Source organism: Diceros bicornis, chromosome 18 (genome assembly GCF_020826845.1).
Source record: "Diceros bicornis minor isolate mBicDic1 chromosome 18, mDicBic1.mat.cur, whole genome shotgun sequence".
In the NCBI taxonomy this organism is placed as follows: domain Eukaryota; kingdom Metazoa; phylum Chordata; class Mammalia; order Perissodactyla; family Rhinocerotidae; genus Diceros; species Diceros bicornis.
In genome coordinates, this window is record NC_080757.1 from 23,675,157 (window position 1) to 23,695,941 (window position 20,785).

At 41.4% G+C, this 20,785-nt stretch overlaps 1 protein-coding gene across 12 annotated transcripts in view; it reads right to left on the minus strand.

Moving 5' to 3' along the window:
• The window catches only part of RFFL (ring finger and FYVE like domain containing E3 ubiquitin protein ligase), a 66,177-nt gene that overhangs the window by 37,878 nt on the left and 7,514 nt on the right, over positions 1-20,785 (minus strand). Inside the window, exons 1-2 of one of the 12 annotated variants that reach the window (XM_058560377.1) lie at positions 8,594-8,657; positions 2,655-2,786 (exon numbers count right to left, since the gene is read on the minus strand). The exons of 5 other annotated variants lie outside the window; for them this stretch is intronic. Coding sequence is in view for 5 of the 7 variants with exons in the window: in XM_058560380.1 (XP_058416363.1) it covers positions 8,594-8,690 (97 nt within the window). In the remaining 2 variants the exon portion in view is untranslated. Of the gene's footprint in view, positions 1-2,654; positions 2,787-8,593; positions 8,810-20,785 lie in introns of those variants that run through there. 6 more of the 12 variants (XM_058560375.1, XM_058560380.1, XM_058560372.1 and 3 more) reach the window with 6 other exon arrangements.

Here is a 20,785-nt window from a genome sequence, read left to right on the forward strand (position 1 = left end):
GAAGCACTTTATCTCCCTCTCTAACCTTCTAGAGGTCAAAGATCCCATCTTTGCATTCTTTCCTTCATATCCCAGTATACTTTGCATCAAAGGGAACCATGATATTTACTGTAAGAATGAATTTCAAACACAACTTTTCTTAACACAATCCACTGCAATCTGCCATTCCTGCACCCTGAAGCCCTCTTCTAATTTACTGAACTCTTATTCTATGTGTTTCTTCCCCTCCCCTCCCCAACTTGTCCACACCTGAGCTACCAAGTATTACAGAAAAGTCAAAAGACTTTATTCACTGGGTTCCCAACAAATTCATACAACTGGGATCAAGCCATCATTGGGCTCAGACATGTTTTATTAACCTCTAGTTGATGTCTCCATAGCGACTTCCCAAAGAGCAGTGTTGTGTGGGGTTTAGGACATGGGGCCTGGAGCCAGACATAACTCAGTCTTCCAGTGTGACCTCAGTCAAGGTGCTTCATTTCCCTAAATTTCATTTTCCGCATCTGTAAAATGGAGTATCTAAATGAAGAAATTAACGCAAACCCTTAACACCACAGAGTAAGTGCTCAAAAAATGAGAACTGTTTTCCACTTTGTTTAAGTAATCTTCCTTATCCCCTCTTCTACTCCTTTGTCAGATAACTAGAAACCTCCTCACCTACTTTACCAAAACAATTCAACCGAGTTCCGTCCATTTATTTTGGGAGGTATGGTGGTACAGTGGAAAGAACACTGGAGGCAGGAGTCTAGCTGCTGCTATATACTAGGTATGTGACCGTGCACTAACGTTTCATCTGTGCTGCAGATTCCTCAACTGCAAAATGGGCATTTTAATATGTTCCTTACAGAATCACTGTGAGAATTAAATGGAAAACTCCGGAAAAGCACTAAGCAGATGAAGAGAGGAAGAGTCAGTGAGGTGATAAGGCTTTCAAGTAAAACAGACCTGGCTTCAAATTCCAGTTCTACCACTTATCAGCTGCGTGACCTCGCACAACTTAAATTCTCCAGTCTTCAGTTTCCTGTCTGTAAAATGGGGAAAATAAGTTCAAGGGGTTCTTAAGAGATTTATTTACTTATTTATATTTTTGTGTGTGTGAGGAAGACCGGCCCTGAGCCAACATCTATTGCCAATCCTCCTCCTTTTTTTCCCTTTTTCTCCCCAAAGCCCCAGTAGATAGTTGTATGTCATAGTTGCACATCCTTCCAGTTGCTGTATGTGGGACGCAGCCTCAGCATGGCCGGACAAGCGGTGCATCGGTGCACACCTGGGATCCGAACCCGGGCCGCCAGTAGCGGAGGTGCGCCCTTTAACAGCTAAGCCACGAGGCTGGCCCCCTTAAGAGACTTAAAACAATGTGCCGACTACTTGGCATGTTGATTTCCCGTGCTTCTCTGTGCCTCATCTTTTCTCTCCATCTCAAAAACTCCCCTTTATGCACTAGATCAGTAGAGTCTACCATTTTTGACCATAAGTTAAAAAAAAAAATTAGCACATCTATAATACATCTATATTTAAGAGCAAATTAGACAATTACTACTATACAAATATACTCTGTTCTTTCTAAAACATAACATTATCTAAAAGAAATTTCAAAGGGTAAGATAAAAATATAGAAAAACTTAGTTCTAATATTTCCTTCCCATACCCCAAAGGAAGGTCTCATATACCCGTAGAATTTGGAAATTCATTTTGGAGGTCACTACACTATTAGGCAAACTGTTTAAAGACAAAGATACCTAGGAGCTCCTAGCACAGTAACTGGCAAGAGTAAATATTGGTCCGTTACAATTTTTAAAAACCTGCCTCCACACACGTGCTTCTCTGTGCAAGTCTACACAAAGTGAGCTCTCTGCTCAGTCTCCATTCTCTTCATTTCCCAACTTCCCCAACCGAGTAGCTGGTACTCTGCTTCACTTCCATGTCACACACTTATTCATTAGCTCCACTCCACTCTACTGAAAGCCCTTTCTCCAAGGGCACCAATGATCTTCTGATATCTAAATGCCTGGCTTTTTCCTTCATGACCTCCCTGCAGCCCCATACACCAATGACCTACGCATTTCCTTCCTTCAGCCTCTCTCACAGGCTCCTTCTTCCCCTTTGGCTCCCACTGAAAGTGCAGTAGCTCGATTCTCCTGTGATTTCAAAAGTCAGTCTTTCTCCCTCTCCTCCCCTGGCTCCTCCTTTTGCCCTCTAAATAACCTGTAGGGCTCTGTACTAACCATTCTTCCTTTCCTTCTCTAGTGAATTTTGGTTCCACTTTTTAAATATATTCTGTAAATATCCTGTTCTATGTCCACTACCATACCCTGCCTTATATATCATTATCTTTCTCAAGAACTAGAGCAAACGTCTCCTTATTGGTCCCATCCTTGTCACTCTCTTTTCTCCATACAAGGTAACCTTTTATTTAAAAAAAAACATACTCTGCTTGTTACTCTCCTGCTGTAAAGCCTTCAGTGGTTTCCCATCATGCTTTTTTGTAAAGCCTAGACTCCCTATATGGCCCACAAAGGCCCCAAGTGATGTGGGCGCTGCCTACCTCTCCTACTTTACTTCACTTTGTTCCTGCCCCCGACCCCCCATACACCTCACTCTAGGTCCTTTGTGGTCTCCTTTCAGTTCCTCAAAAATAATAAATTATTTCTTGCCTCAAGGCCTGCACACTTGTGGTTCCATTCCTGCCTGGAACATTCTCCACAGCTGGCTTCTCATCAGTCAGACTTCAGCTCACCTTCCCTACAATGCGGTTGTCTGGCGCACAGTGGAAGCTCAGCAAGTACCTGTTGAATGAATAGATTCCATAGTCTTCAGTCAGATGACTCCAAATCTAAATATTGAGAATCAATCTCACCCTTCAGTTTCAGTACCTCATTTCTAAATGCCTGCTGGATACCTAGACCTCAAATTTAGCATACCAAGTACACTCAAAACCAAACCCTTCATCTTTTCTCAAACCAGTTCCTCCAATCTGCTGAAATTATATGAGCAATATAATCTACACTTTCCGCTTCAGAACTATGAATTTTCCATTCATTTGCTCCACCTGTCCAAAATTCTAATCACCCTTTAAAACTGAATTTCAAATATCGCTTCATTCATTCATGCATTCAATCAACCACTTACTCATTCAACAAATACTTGCTGAGTACATTTTATGAGGCAGGGACTATGTTAGATACGGAAAAGCAAAGCAGACATATTTTTGTTTATTATACATCAGCCAAATAATCATACCAATATTTAATTATAAACCAAAAAATGCTAGGAAGGAAAAAGAGCTAGAAACTATGAGAAAAAAATAAGTGAGGCATCAAGAAACACTCCTTCGATGATGTGCTGACTGAATGAGATATAACCTATCCTCGGCAGACTGGAAGGTAGAGCGTGCCAGGCAGAGGGTTCAGCCAGGTCCTGGAAGCAGCAGACCAGCAGGCCTATCTTAAGGCGCCTACCATGCAGCCCTATATGTTATACCTATCTGGATCTGTCTTGTTCCCACTCCCCACCCCCATCCTCATTTTACTGATAGTTACCTGAGAAAAAGGACAAATGTTCTGTGCCAATATCCCCAGGAGATACTGATTCACATGTCTGGTACCTAAGGAGTCTATGCTTGTAAAAAAGCTCCCAGATGGCTCTGACACACAGCCAAGTTTGTAAATCATATGCCCATACTACCTACTCAATAAACATGAATTGATTATTCTCTCATTAAAAATCTCTAAGGTCAGTGAGGTAAATTGTTTCTAAAACTGGCCACAATAATCCCAACCATACTGCATGTCTTTCTGCAGTGTGACTTTGACACTTTACCCTTCAAGAGGTGGAGTCCATGTCCCCTCCTCTTGGATATGAGCTACACTTGTGACTTACTTTAACCAAAAGAATGGGGCAAATGTGATGATGTATGACTCCCAGGCCTAGGCCTTAAGAGACCCTGTAGCTTCCATTATGGCCCACTTGGAAACCAACGACCCGTAAAAAAGAGCCCGATCTAGGTTAATGAATGATGAGAGGCCTAGAGAGAGATGGACCTCATGGAGGAGAACCAAGATGTCCCAGCCAACAGCTAGCACCAAGGCCTCAGAGATGTGATGGAGATATATTGGATCCTCCAGTCCAGTCAACACCACATGGAGCAAAGCAATATGTCCCTCTTCCCTGAATTACTAACCCACAGAATCATGAGCAATAAAATGGTTGTCATCTGAAGCCACTAAAAGTTTTAAGGTGACTTCTTACACAGGAATAGATAACCGAAACAGTCAGAAATTCAACACTCTCTTTTAGGGGTCATTCAAATGTTTCCCAACTTTGATGATCAAGAAACTGTTCCTCATATTCATTAAAATTACTCCTCCTTCAATTTAAGCCCATTTCCTCCTAAATCTTTGAAGTACATGAAAAACAATTAATCAAAATCCCCCTGGCAAAAACTATTCTTGTACTTGAAGATGTACCCAAAGGCTAAAATCTTTCCTATTTTTTTTTAAACTTATAATGATAAGTTTTTTTTTTTAATTTTTTAATCATCTTTATCCTCTCTTAAGTATGGGGGGAACCAATTGGATGCCACATGCCAATATCTAACAGAGATTATTTCTCAGCCCTTTATGGTTCACCTTTCTATAATCAAATTACACATAGTCCCAAATATGAAATCTTGGCACCCCAAAAGTTGTGAACTACCCTACAAACTTAATCACTTACTAGAATTACCATGAAACCTTTTCTGCTCTTAACACTCAGCTTGCTCCATTTTGTGATGACTCCTTTCACTCATCAACCTGGTTTGACACTCCACTACTGCAGTAGGTTTTAACAAATTCTAGATATTTAAGGCATAGTAGAAAAGCTTGAGAGGTTGGAGTGGGCACAACATTAATTTCAGTGAAGGTCTCTAACCACGGCCTGGGTACCTCCTCCTCCTACCTCGAAGATAAAGTAGTCTTGTAAAAGGCAAGATCTTTAGCACTTGCCTATTGAGCAAAGGCACCTATTCTAATAGAACCCAACAGGACATATTTAACCACAAAGAGACAAACCAGTTGCTTAACACAGTGTGAAAACATGTTTTTTTTCTCTGAGTCTTATCTGAATGTATGCTTCAATCTCAGAAGTACCCTTATAATTCCCAGTAAAATAGGGAAAATAAAGCCTACCCAACACAAAGTATTGTAGGTATCAAATAAAATGACATAAGGGAATAATTTTCTGAAGTACTATAGTTTTTAATTTTTTTTTTTTTGAGGCAGGTTGGCCCTGCGCTAACACCTGTTACCAATCTTCCTCTTTTTCTTTTTTCTCCCCACATACGTAGTTGCATATTATAGTCGTAGAGTTGTAGCTCTTCTGTATGGGATGCTGCCTCAGCATGGCTTGATGAGCAGTGAGTAGGTCCGCCCCTAGGATCCGAAACAGCGAACCCCGGACCACAGAAGCAGAACGCACAAACTTAACTGCTACGCCACTGGGCTGGTTATAGTACTGGAAAGTACTATAAAAATGTTAGGTGAGGGTCGGCCCCATGGCTTAGCAGTTGAGTGGCGCGCTCCGCTGCTGGCGGCCCGGGTTCAGATCCCGGGCGCGCACTGGACGCACTGCTTCTCCGGCTATGCTGAGGCCGTGTCCCACGTACAGCAACTGGAAGAATGTGCATCTATGACATACAACTATCTACTGGGGCTTTGGGGAAAAAAAATAAATAAATAAAATTTAAAAAAAAAGGTGATATTGTGGAACTAAGTTTTAGCAAGCCCTATAAATCTTCAAATTAACTCTGAATGATTACTCATGGTTTCAGGTGACATACGGAATAGGTACCATGGACTCAAGTTCATCAAATAGGAACCAAAAACATGCCATCTAACAAGAGAGCTTATGAATTTTGTAATACTGCCAAGACTAATAAAGACATTTAGACTAGCGGTTTGACCCTAGGGACCGACTTCAGCCATTGCCTGATGGTACCAGCCATTGGCTGATGGTACCCTCTACGTCAGGGACCAGGTTCAGTCAAAAAACTTAACAGTCTAGTGAAAAGACAGACAGTGCTGTGGAAGTCCAAATAAGGACTTATTTAAAAAAGTAAAAAAAGTAAAAAAAAGTACTTTTTAAAAAAGTAAAAAGCATTACTACTTGAGGAAGTCAGGGAAGGTTTAACATACGAACTAAGTCTCCTGGGGGATGGGTACTTTGCCAGGCAGAGAAGAGGAAGCCAATAGGAAAAGGCAGAGTCCTAAAGGAATATGGTATAACCGGGGACTGGAAAAATGAGAAGTTTAGTGAAGATGGAGAGGAGAGAAACAGCTGGAGAAAGGAGAGAGAGCAAAGACGGGTAACAGTAAGAGGCAGGATAGCGTCAAAGTGTGAAGGACTTGATATATCAAGCTAAGTAGGAAACAGGGCACCAGTGGCACTCTGAAAACTCGAGAATGAAAAGATTAGTTTTGGCCTTTAGGAAGGTAACTGTGGCAACAATATGGAGAAACAGGAGCAGAGAAAGACTTTTGGTGGAGTCAAGATTTGATAAAAGTCTGAACCAGAAGTTACAAACCCAAATTCCTGGAGACAAAGTAGGTAAAATGTGACATCTTTAGTGTGTAAGATCTGGGAGAACAGCGGTATCCGTAATCTTTGAAGAGTGCAGGCCCTGCCTAAAAGTATTCACACACAAAATTTTAAGTCATTGGGCTGGTTAAACAAAAAGTCTAGCTTTTGACCTCTGGTAAATTAAGGCAATAAGGTGGGAATAAAGAAAAGACACACATCAAATAGTACTCCAATATAACCAAAAGGGTTTAGCAACCATAGATGTAGCCTATTTAGAGGACGTGAGGCATAAAAAGAATGAACAGGAAGATTTGGTGAATATAATTAACAGAGTTCAAGCATACAGCAAATCAAGCAGATAACAGGTACTGGGTAGGGGAGATAATGAGTCGTTCTGTGTTGAATTTAAGATGCCTTCTGAACACCCTGGTAGGTGAAGTTGGACAAAGCTTGTCAAGATCTGTCTAGTTGGAAACAAGGATCTGAGGTTTGGGAGAGATAGCTGGGCTGCTAGGACACACTGAGGCTAGCTGAATTTATGGGCATGTCTGAGATCCTTAGAGGAAGGAGGTGGGGAAAAAGGGAAAAGATAGCCAAGGCAAAGCTTTGGAGCATCTCAACGTTGATGGGATAGTCAAAAGAGAACGGCAATAACGGAAGGATACTTGAGAAATTCAGAAGAGAGAAGGTGGCCTCAAAGCCAAATGAAGAGAGTTCCTGGGAAAAAAGGAATGGTTCAATAAAGATTGGTTCTCAAACAATAAAGAATGGTTCAAGACAAATGCTAGGCAGAGATTAAATAAAATGGAGGCTGAAACCAGGACATCAGGTTTGGTAGCTAGGGGTTTACTTGTGATCTTCAGGAAAACGTGAGTAGGGTAATGGAGGGTAGAAGCAAAAATAACAAAGGGTTGCTAAGAGGATCCGAGTTGAGGAAGTACAGTACAGGCTCTTCCTCATTCTACCCATGAGAACTGACTATGTGCCAAGTACCATGGACATAAATAATCCTAACAAAACAGAGTGGAGTAAATCCAGGGTTCTCCTGAGTACTCATTCTGTCCTAGTGAGTAAGAAGAGACCTCATGGGAGAAGTGACTTCTAGGCTAAAGCCAAGTGGCTAGGTTGAGTTGGGGCAGGGTGTTTCAGAGAAGGCTTGTCTATGCAAAGGCCTGAAGTAAAACACAATATGGACCATTTAGGGGTAATTGTAAACCGCAGAAGTAAACTCCGAGGGGGGCAACTACCTAGAGATGAGGCTGAAGATTTAAAAGGATTAGGGGTGGGCCGGCCCCGTGGCTTAGTGGTTAAGTGTGCGCGCTCCGCTGCTGGCGGCCCCGGGTTCGGACCCCGGGTGCGCACCGACGCACCGCTTCTCCGGCCATGCTGAGGCCGCGTCCCACATACAGCAACTAGAAGGATATGCAGCTATGACATACAACTATCTAATGGGGCTTTGGGAGGAAAATAAATAAATAAATAAATGATAATAATAAAATAAAATAATTAAAAAAAAATAAAAGGATTAGGGGTGAAGAGCAGGAGGGAAATAGGGCAGTAGCCTGAATAGAATTAGGGATGGGGGGGCTCTTCATAACACCTCAGAAAGGAATATGGAAACTCACCTGTAAGACAGTGTTCTCTACAATTCAATATTCACAGTTATTAGGTAGATAAGCAAATATGTTTGCCTTTCTCTCTTCCTTTAACAATGGTTTAGTTTGACTAAACTACTTCTCACAAGACACAAAAAGAACAGAAAACACAAGAGCAAAAGATGGATAAAGCGTAAAACTAACATGTTTGCCTTCTCTAAGGTTTATATAATAAATGGTCTAATTAGGCCCCAAACCACATCCAGATCCCAAATGAAATGAAACTTCCCTTTAAGACCCCCTCGAAAGAGTTGAAGGCTAACTTTAAGATATCCAAATTGATAAGGCGTTGACTCATTTCTGAAGACTACAGATTTTCCCAGTTTCTCCTGTAGCTCAGTTTAGCTAATGAAACTAAGAGAAAAACAGTCTGGGGTTACCTGATTTTGCCTGTTTCAAAACATTGCCACGGCAGAAAGCAAGCTGCCTCCTGTTCCTGCCGCTGAGGTCCTTGGAGCCACGTTCAGATGAGATCATCCCAGGAACCAACAGCAGCGGCTTTCAGGCAAAGTGAATGGTGCCGCCTGGGGACGTGTCTTTGGTAAGCAAGATTGCAACAGAGCAGGCAGTTTACCCAGGGCAGTGCTGACTCACGCTGGGCAAAACTCGTATTTCCCAAACAACTCGGCCTGAGCCGACCACAATCAACTGCAACCTAGGGAAGGAGAGGTGCCCCACTGCTTTTTTTAAATCGAGTGCTGATTACTGGGGGCAGGTAAACCTCATTCCCCCACTGCTGGTCACTCGGCGGCCTCTGGAGCCCTTACCTGGAAAGCTCCAGTGGTCACTTTCTGAAATTTCATCTGAGAACAGCCTAGAGCTCAGGACAAGATTACTCAAGGTAGCAGGTTCACAGCTCTGAAGATTTCCCCAAAAGGCTGATAAAGAAATCACTTTGCATTTACAAATTAGAGCATCTGGGTCAGAGGCCTCGGGAACTTGCCCAGTCATCGCTAGCTGGTCAAATCATGAGGGTGAACTTTTATCAGCTCTAACCGGGCTTGCACTTCTTTTTCCCACTGGGCCTTCTCTGACCTCTCCATTTCCTTAGACAACGCAAGTTCTCTAATTAAGACAGACATACCGGAGGCTTTTCTGTTTAATCAGCTGCCACATTCTCTATGCTAAAGCTAAATTATCCACCATCATACCTACCAGCTGCTTAAGGAATACAGGAGTCTGTGAAAATCACATTAACGCTTGCTTTTAAAAGAATAATCCCTAAATGTACGTCAATTCTCATTTATTGGCCAGCTTATTAAAAAATCAATTCTAGAATGACTGGCTCATCAAGAGCTATTAATTGTTATTGAATTTGCCCTGACAGGCTAGAATTGGCATTGGTGCTACACCAAAAAAAAAACAAAAGATTAAGTCCTTGCTTTCTATGTGTTTTCATTTGACAAGAAAGAAACTAAAGTTCACATCAGATCCTTCTGTTCTCTGCTCACAATTTCCCATGGTCATCAGCCATTCCTTAGCATGGGCATTCGAGGTCCTCACTCGTAGCCTCGTCCATCCTTCAAGGTAGGTCTCATACGGCATGAACTGTGGACACAGCTGCCAACTCGGCTTGTCATTCAATAAATATTAGATTAACTAAAATGTACGTGTAGACCATCAGAATTTTGGTTTAAGAAACTATGCTACTTAGGGCCGGCCCCATGGCTTAGCGGTTAAGTGCTCGCACTCCGCTGCTGGCAGCCCGGGTTCGGATCCCGGGTGCGCACCGATGCACCGCTTCTCCGGCCATGCTGATGCCGCGTCCCACATACAGCAACTAGAAGGATGTGCAACTATGACATACAACTATCTCCTGGGGATTCGGGGGAAAAAAATAAATAAATAAAATTAAAAAAAAAAAAGAAACTATGCTACTTAATTCTATTACTTTTCAAGGGGTTAAGTTAAAAAAAAAGGTTATTTATCCAATTCATTTAATTCCCCTTAATTAAATTATTCCAGTAGGATAGCCACACTGAGCTTTTACAAGTTTCGTAAAACGTTTCCTCTTTTATTTCCTCCCCTTCAGTGTTTTTCTTTTCAGAAAATGGCTGTTTAAAGAAGTTTTCCTACAGTACATGTTAATTAGTCCTTTTCAAATGATAAAAGCATCTTTACAGCAGTTGAAAACCATTATCTCATGGACCACACTTTAAAAAATATTTCTGTAGTTGATGATAAGTCACAAACGTTCTAATATAAAGCAACTCTCAAAGCACATACAGTATAAACTAACATGGAACCTCTTTTGGAAAAAACACAGTATTGTTAGAAGCTTCTGACTCATTCTATAATAGTAAACTTAAAATAAGGAAGAGAAAATCCAGACGGTACTCTGCCCAGGAAGTAAATGTAAATTATATGAAGAGCAACTTCAGGGCCAGAAGCATCAGAACTTCCTAACTCTGCTAAGAAAAGCACCATTGAGCAGGTGAGGAGAGCTATGGCAGATTATCATTTCCCTGTTTGGGATTCTGTACAGTTCCAATCAGTTTCCCCAAAATATAACCATACTCCATCCTAGTTCCTTCTTTTAGACCAGAAAGGCTGAGTAATACAAATTTAGAGCTTTAAAAAGATGCTAAATTGGAACTAATGGCTTTAGGCACTTGAGGTTTAATGAGGTTATATGAAAACTATGAGAATATATGAGAAATAAGAAAAATAACTGTGGCTTTGTGCTTCCGTTCTTTCAATGCATTATCTTAAAACTCAGACAAGTAATTCACAACCCAAAGCTATACAGGTTTACTTTTTATGGGTGGTCACAACAGATATTTAATGTGTGTGTGTGTATGAAATTTGCACACACCCATACCCCCATTTTACTTTTTGAACAAAAATATGTAATGCCATTTATAGCCCACATTTGGTTTTTTTCTTTCTGCAATAGATCTTAACATTATAAACAGTAAGCAGGGCCGGCCCCATGGCTTGGCGGTTAAGTGCGCACGCTCCGCTGCTGGCGGCCCGGGTTCGGATCCTGGGCGCACACTGACGCACCGCTTCTCCGGCCATGCTGAGGCCGAGTCCCACATACAGCAACTAGAAGGATGTGCAGTTATGACATGCAACTATCTACTGGGGCTTTGGGGGAAAAAAATAAATAAATAAACATTTAAAACTAACTAAATAAATAAACAGTAAGCAGGTGTCAAAAGAGAAACAAAGATATTCACTTCACAGGATTCTTGTAGTCTTCCAAATCCAGAGGAGATTACCAAATCCGTACAGAAAGGTATGGAAGGATACACATGTTGGGGGGACTGCAATGGGAGCAGATCAAGGAGGTATCTTTAGCTTTATCAGTATTCGAAATTTTTTTAACAAGAAGCATATATTCAAATATCACTTGGTAATTTAAAATTCAGTTAAAGTTTAAAACTGTTTACCATTTATGAACTACTTTAACCTTTTCCCCTGCTCATTCTTTCCTCTCAAGACCTCCCTTTCACTACTTTCTCATTCCCAACATCCTAAACGATACTGCACATTTCTTCTTCTTAACAATTTATCTTACTTATGTCCACATCCTTTTTCTGATTGAGAAGACAGTGAATTGATAGACCCAAACTTCCAGGAACCAGCGGCAGTCTCACTTTGTTAAGAATTAGGGACAGCGCCAAATTCTAATCTTAGGTGTTCTGGGATCTTACAACATTTTTTTTTAAGCCAGAGTACCTCCTCTTCAAAAAAGACAATATGAATGTCAAGCAAATATCTATCATCTAATAAATCACAGAAATTAAACATGAAAAATGAAGTAAATTTTAGGATACTTGAGAATCAACTCTAGGGGTACTTAAGAATCAACAGGGTGTTTACTGAAAATGATCATTTCTCATCCCAGTTCCAGACACTGAATTAGCAGAAGTGCAGGGAGGCCCTGATTCGGAATTTTTAATAAGCATCCCCCTCTCCCAAGTGATTCTGATGCAGACAGGCCCTGGATCATGTTTTGACGGACAGGTCACAGCTATGTTTCCTAAGCACTGTTCCCAGTAAAATGAAAAGTTTCTATTCAAAGACCACCGAACCGAACACTAGCCTCACTGAGCAGGTCTCAAACATTAGTACCGGGCTGGCCCCGTGGCTTAGCGGTTAAGTGCACACGCTCCGCTACTGGCGGCCCGGGTTCGGATCCCGGGTGCGCACCAACACACGGCTTCTCCGGCCATACTGAGGCCATGTCCCACACACAGCAACTAGAAGGATGTGCAACTATGACATACAACTATCTTCTGGGGCTTTGGGGAAGAAAAAAGGAGGAGGATTGGCAATAGATGTTAGCTCAGAGCCAATCTTCCTCCGCAGAAAGAGGAGGATTAGCACGGATATTAGCTCAGGGCTGATCTTCCTCACAAAAACAAAACAAAACAAAACAAAACAAAACACATTAGTCCCCTCACCCACAAGAACCACCAAGAAAATAACAAGTGAATTGCATTTATTTTGTCGATTGGACCATTATTTTCTTCAAGCCTCCAGAGACAATTATCCTAACTACGCTTAAGGATTTTAGCTGTCACCCACAGTCGTGTTATACTGAGACATTTTCACACCTGGGATGCAGTACAACGGGCTTAATGGAATTTTTATGGCTGTGAAAATTAAAGTTCACTTGACTCAACAGAATAGTCAAATAAAACAAAGGAGAAAACCTCCCCAAAGAAACGGGCTGAAAGTAGCAGCTTTGACTTCCTGATAAGGCAGTTGTGCCCAGAAATTCAAACCACGGGATGCTATATAGCTCATATGTCTTGAGAGTACCCGAATGCCAACTTATCACCAGAGCATCAGCCAACGCAGACTGATTGTAGCATTTGGAAGCACAGACCTGCTGTATAAAATGGCCTCTCCTGGGAGACAAAGGCTGTCGCCATGGCGGGGATCATTCCATCTTGGGGCCAGAAGGACCAGTCAATCCCCTTAATCTTTAACGAACCACTTTCATTTTCAGATATAGGAACTGGCACTGCGTGAGGTTCAACCCGCTTCACAGCACTTTGCAGCAAAACATCCCCCGAGCTGCAGGAGGGCACCTGAACTGAGTCTGTCCTCGCTGGCGCAGTTATGAGAATCTGTTCCATAATGTGACTGTGGGCCCTTTATTATCCACTGTGGTATAACACTTCATAGTTCAGAGAGGTATCCAATATCTTGGGTATAGAAGTGCCTACCTCAGGCACAATGAAATACCAGGTTCCTAAATGTCAGGAATTGACCAAGTAGCAAGCCTGCAGGAAAAAGAAGAATCCAAAGCTACAAGACACAGTCTGAGGACCTGACAAGACTGGGAGAAAGGAAGTCAGCGACGTGACCAAACTGCTATCTTGAGCAGCTTACTTTAGAAACCTGGCAACAGAAATCTTGGAACCATATGATAGGTGTAATTTTCTACACAAAGCTATTTCTTCCTTTTTTCTTGAGTTGCTAATACAGAAGAAGGGCAGGAAAAGGCCCCTGTCAAACTCCATCACCTAAACAACTCCACTAGCTTCACAATGAAGTGACTGGTAACCTCCTGCCCTATTCCCCAATAACTACCCTCTCAAAGCAAAGATTCTGTAATTCGACTTTGAAGATTTCCTGAATTCATAATTCTTCTTTATTGTATACCTCTGGATTCTTCTCCTCCTCAAATACACACACACTCCTCCCCCTCTCCCACCCCCATCCCCTCCTCATACTCATGCCCTGCCTCCAATAAGTTGAACTCCCTAAATTTTCACCCTAGTTTCCTCTAAAGAATGCCACAAGATTAAGTTACCTTCGTTCAGGTCCCCAAGTCTAGGAGGCCTTTGTTGACGTGTTTCATCTTGATGGGTGATTTCTAGCCAAGTAGATAAGATTACCTGTTCACCTATAGTTAATCTTCAAACAGGCTTTTGTAGGCTAAGAAAATAAAAGGATGAGACCGCACAGCTTGAATGTCCCATCGAGGTAATCAAAGTAATGGAAGAGGGAGAGAATACAGAAGAAGAGATTTCAAAATAAAGACTGAACTATGCATTTCAGTAGCACTTAAGAAAACACTCCATCTGACTAAGCACCTGATGAGTAGACAAATACCCCAAGGACTGTACATTTGCTAAAGATTACTGTGCTCCCAGTTCTTGCTTCCCTCAAGGTTCTGCAAGAGATCACATCATAAAATCAGACTGGCATTACTAAGTGGATAGATGGATCCTAACATCCAGAATTCTACTGATTTACTTGCAAATAAAGCTACAATCTTATTTCAACCCAAACCCATGTAACAAGGAATAAAATATATTTTGTTTATGTGTTTCAAAGGTATCTCTCTCTTGGGCCGGCCCGGTGGCTTAGCAGTAAAGTGCGCGCACTCCGCTACTGGCGGCCTGGGTTCGGATCCCGGACGTGCACCGAAGCACCGCTTCTCCAGCCATGCTGAGGCCGCGTCCCACATACAGCAACTAGAAGGATGTGCAACTATGACATGCAACTATCTACTGGGGGGCTTTGGGGAAGAAAGGAGGATTGGCAATGGATGTTAGCTCAGAGCCAGTCTTCCTCAGCAAAAAGAGAAGGATTAGCACGGATGTTAGGTCAGGGCTGATCTCCCTCACAAAAAAAAAAAAAGGTATCTCTCTCATCCCTTTTATAAGAAAACAAAAAAAGGTTAGAGAAAGGAACACAAAGCTCTGCCCAGGTATTAAGTGCTAGGGGGGAAAAAAAAAATCACAAGGAAAAATGCCCACAATACATTATCCACTGGGAAAAAAAAAAGCACTACAGAACAGCAGGTGGTGAATAAACATACACACACACACAGAACACATACATACATATATACATAGAGAAAGATACAAAACGTATACAGTTAAAAAGTCTAGAACCATTTAACAGTAGCTACTTCTGGTAGGGATGGGGGTTCACCTTCTGCTTTACATATATACTTTTGTGCTATTTTAGTATTTTAAAATTAGCAGTGTACACTAATTAATATTACCAGAAATAAAGTACCTAAGATCACTTGATAAATAAAATGAAACAGAACAATTTGAACAAGTTGTTAGAGCCATTCTGAGCCAAATTTTCAGCATATTTAAGGCTATACTCACTGAGGCAAACTTATAAAAAATTAACCAGAAATTCATAGTTTGGGGATGGCACCATTCATTTGTTCACCATCGCTGGCAGTACTGTGCTAGAAACAGTGCTGCACTAGGTACTGCTGGGTAAACGGAGCGAGTTAGTCTCGTGTTCACAGTTCTTGCTTCCCCCAAGGTTAGTCTTGGTTAGTCTTTCCTCTCTCAAGGAAACTATGGCAGGGGGATTAAATAGCAAGTTAGCAGACCACTGAACATTATGGAGGTAGAGCAACACAGACAGCTAACAACACACAATTCAAAAATCTTTGCTCTTTGTCAGTCAAATCGGTTTTACTAAGTAATCTGATGAACTTAAAAAACAAATATGCTACCTATTAGAAAAGCTAAAATAAAAAATGGTGACAATACCAAATGCTGGCAAGGATGCAGAGAAACTGGATCTCATACACTGCTGGTGGGACTGTAAAATTGTACAGTCACTCTGGAAAATAGTTTGACAGTTTCTTTAAACAACTAACCATACACTTATCATTAAGACTCATTCCTGGGCACTTAACCCAGAAAAATTAAAACTTGTGTCCACATAAACACCTGTACACAAACGTTCATAATGGCTTTATCTGTAATTGCCAAAAACTGGAAAGAACCAAAATGCCCTTCAATAAGTAAATGGTTAAAAAACTGTGGTACATTCATACCATGGAATACTACTTAGCAAGAAAAAGAAATGAAGCACTGTTAAACACAACAACTTGGATGGAGGGCATCACGCTAAGCGAAAAATGCCAATCTCAGAAGGTCACATAATGCTATGATTCCATTCCACAACATTTCAGAAGTGACAAAATTATAGAGATAGAGGGAAAATTACTGGCTGCCAAGTAACAGGGATGATAGGGGGAAGACGATGTGTGAGACGATCAAGTGCAATTATTCATTCAACTGTCCAACCTCTATGGGGAACTTAGAATTAGAAAGGAAGGTGAAAAGTTTGTAAAGCAAAGCACATTGCATATTATTTTGCAGTCTCTACTATGCTGAGGAAAAAAAGATTCTTGAAGCATGGATCAGTTGCTCGCCCAACCACCTGAAACACATTTCAGGCAATACCTGTGCTGTATCCCACCAGGTATTTTTATGTGAGCTCCCCCAGAGCCGTGAGCAATGAGCCAGAAGGCAGCAGAAGTAACTCAGGCAGAAAGAACTCTCACTGTGATTTCAGCTCAGCGTTCAGCCAAAGTGTCCTGCCTGAAATCAAAAGCATCAGAAAACTGCAGCAATTAGACAAATTGTGAAAGATGTGGTTACAGGGAAGGGCCCCTCACATGTGACAAGCTTCCTACTGCAACTGGCTCTCTTACATAAGTCTCAGCAGCAGCCTCCAAAATGTGGGGGAGAGGTTGGTAGGAAAAATTAAAATGATGCTCCCTGTGATTCTCCAAGCCAGTCCTCATAGGACCTCACATGTACCGAAAGTAGTACCGAAACATGTCTCAAGTCCAGATAACAAAGGTTTACTTTCTATACTGATCAGGGCTTCTTACTGAAAGTGGTCTACCACCATTTATTCCACTATCGCTCACAACATGAGGCCCCGAGGAGCACCATCTATATATCTTATATAGAAGTCAATTTATTGGGAAGGCCTATTGACAAACAGGAAGACATCCCCCAAAAAATTGAAAAATGAAAAACCACCAATAAATTCTCCTCTGACTCAATGCTTTAGCTGTTTATACAAATTATCATTTTAGAATTAGGAATAAACTATAAAACAATCCTTCAGTACTAAGAGAACTAAAACTAGTAAAACATGTAACAAGTATTGCTAATATTTTTAAATCATGTTCCAGACAAGGAGGCCCATGTGTAAAAGGATAATTACAAGCCCACATTACATGAAATGGAACCTATTTCTAAAGACCTACTCTGAATAATCATCCTAAGAGATGAGCTGATGGAATGTGAGGCAGCTATAGGATAGGGGTTGAGAGCTCTGCCTTCACAGCCAGACTACTTGGGTTCAAACCCTGTGTGGCCTTAGGCCCACTGCTTAACTTCTCTGTGCCGCTTGGAACACAGATAACGGTACCTACACCTCATAGGATTGTTGGGAGGATGAAATGAGTTCATGGAGTAATGTCCCTGGCACATGGTAAACACACAATAACTATTGGTAATTTTTATACAGGTAAAATGTGGCACGAAGAGAAGTATCACATAGCAAAAGCAATGTAAGTCTTTTGATCAGTCTTACACAAAATTCTCTCATACTTTTAGACAAGAAGCCTTCCCCTAACTCCCACCAAAGAACGCATACAATTTCATTCAGAAAAAAGTGTCATCTTACACAATGGAATGAACAAAATAACCCTGCTGGCTCTCTCTTCCCAAGCTCTCGGGGGCAACATATGATTTCAATAGGAAAGGGCCTGGTTTTGTAAAGACAGTTTTATAACATCCTTCACCAAATGAAATGTTCAAAGTGAAAATTCAAGACTTCAGATAGCAGGCAGAGAGACTTGCAAACACCTCTGTACCCTCACTCACGTGCCCCGGCCTTCTCTCCTATCAAGGTGATAATTACCAAAGTCCCCTGCAGGCTGATACACAGCCTGACAACTTGCTATCCTACTGAATAGTCACTAACTCAGAAAGAAAGGCTCAGGGAGTCAAGTCTCATAACAGCCCCCACCCCTACCCTGCCCCAGTTAAAAAGATGGAGTTTATTCTAGAGATGCTTAAAGAAAAAAGGCTTGGGCCGGCCCCGTGGCTTAGCGGTTAAGTGCGCGCACTCTGCTACTGGCGGCCGGGGTATCCCGGGTGTGCATCGAGGCACCACTTCTCCGGCCATGCTGAGGCCGCGTCTCACATACAGCAACTAGAAGGATGTGCAGCTATGACATACAACTATCTACTGGGGCTTTGGGGGAAAAATAAATAAATAAAATTATTTAAAAAAAAAAAAGGCTTGGGGCTGGCCCCGTGGCTTAGTGGTTAAGTGTGTACGCTCCACTGCTGGCGACCCGGGTTCGGATCCTGGGCGCGCACTGACGCACCGCTTCTCTGGCCATGCTGAGGCCGTGTCCCACATACAGCAACTAGAAGGATGTGCAGCTATGACATACAACTATATACTGGGGCTCTGGGGGAAAAATAAATAAATAAAAATTATTAAAAAAAAAAAAAAAAAGGCTTGACTTGAATAACCTAGAAACAAGCCATACCTTTCTCCATTGCTAGGTTTCCCAACCATTCAGGGAACAAGCATAGACATTTTGGAATCAGAAACATAAATTGTTTCCCAAGCGTTAAACAATGCTTGTCCAAAGGCCCCAATACAGCTAGTAATTTAGACAGCTGTGCTAGGAGCCACAGAAGCTGCATTTTCTAACTAGTATCCCTTCTGAACAATTGAAACTTTCTCCAGTGCAAAGTCCAGACACAGGGAGCAGTGTTCCTTGCAAACATCCAAACAGTTTCATTATTGTTTAACCACCAAAATAACAGTGCTCCAATAATCTATCAAGTTTGACATTTCATCCAACTAAGCAATTACACCAGAACACAAAGCATGCAGGGAGAGATTTTTTTTCCTCTGCTCCAAATCAACACTCATTTTGACATTATAGCCACACAAACTAATAATATTTGTTCCTAGACTACCTATAAAAGGCTTCTAAAAAGCAAACACACATGGAAGTGCCTCAAAGAAACCACACACCCCCAAATTTGATTTTCTGTCTCCCATCTTTAAGCATCTTTATTAACTGTGAGTAAAGTTACAGGCCAAGAAGTTAGAAACTCCTTTCTAGCGTTCAGTCACGAGGTAAATCTCTCTCCTGATACAGGCACCAAATGCAAGTCCTAGCAATTTATTCTTAAATACATTAAAGGTAAGTGATCCTCACCTAATCCCCAAGCATGAAAATTGTGGTTCTGATCCAGCAAATCATCAAATAATGAAACTTCTTTTCTAGGCAGCAATGGGAGTTCTCAGTTGGTTGCTTCAGTTACAGGCAGCATAAGAAAAAAATGATCAATGACCTCTGATGTCAAGTTTCTAAGTGTGCAGTCGCACACCCTCCATAGAGCTCCACATCAATATAAACACAAAAGATCATAGTAAGTACACACTGCTGTTCATCCAAGTGCATACTCTTTCTGGTAATTTATTTTTCTTGTACTTTTTATAAAAACATTAGTTGGCAGGGAAAAAACTTTACAAAGCTGGTCCTTCATTACAGATAGTTTGAGAAGCACTAACTTTCACACTATTAAGTGCCAATTCAGTCATTTATTGTTCTGAAGGAATCAAAGCACCCTTGCCCTCACTATCCTTTAGCTAGCTTCTGATTTGCAGGCAATGAGAAAAACCAATAAGGAGATACACCATGGTGTAATCTAATGCAAAGAGCACTGAACTAGGAGTCAAAAGACCTCACTGCTGGTCTGCAAGAGCCAACAAACTTGTAGGAGACCCTGGGTGCGTCTGAATCCCTTTACTTCTCTGTGCCTCCTCTGCGGAATAAAGGTAGCCCACTAACATCAGCGTTTCTCAGCCTTATTATTATTTTCTAAATGTGTGGTTCCTTTTCACAGCAATACTTTCTCCAAGTGTGGTCTGCAGATAAACTACGTTAGAATTCCCAGCTTCATTCGCAAACACTGATCCTGTAGGTCTGGGCGAGGAACCAGGAATCTGCATTTTTTACAAGCACCGAGGAGATTCTGATGCTCACTAAAATCTGAGATCAGGGGCAGTAATATATAATCTTACTAATGCCTTTAGGAATATAAAAAAGGTCACAATTTGTGTGTAATCCCTAACAAAGAAATTATTTTAGGTAAAAAATATTTTTAAATCAGTATATTAAAACTTACGGAAAGCATGTTTTAATATGCTTTTATAATATTTGTAATATGTAACAACAAATTTCAACTTTTCCTCATTTTAAAAAATGATGTCTTGGGGGGCTGGCCCAGTGGCGTAGTGGTTAAGTTCACGCCATCCGCTTCAGCGGCCCGGGATTTGCAGGTTCAGATCCCAGGTGTGGACCAACACACTGCTCATCAAGCCATGCTGTGGAGGCATCCCATATACAAAATAGAGGAAGATGGGCACAGGTGTTAGCTCAGGGCCACTCTTCCTCAGCAGAAAGAGGAAGATTGGCAACGGATGTTAGCTCATGGCCAAGCTTCCTCACACACAAAAAAAGACGTTTCGTTGGGAAGATCAGATGTATATTAAAATATATGTAAACATTTACATGCTGTGGCATCAAAAACTGCTTTCTTGACATGATATTTAGAACTCTTGAATTTTGCATCAATCCCTCCCAAACAAAACTAGTGGCTTACTTTACACATGTGTTGCTTCTAAAAAGAAGAGACAAAGGGAAAGATTTCAGGTTGCTATGTGTGAGCATTTCCACAAATAACAGTGCAGGTGTGGATAGCCTGTATCTCAGAAAAAACCGAATTAGATAAAAT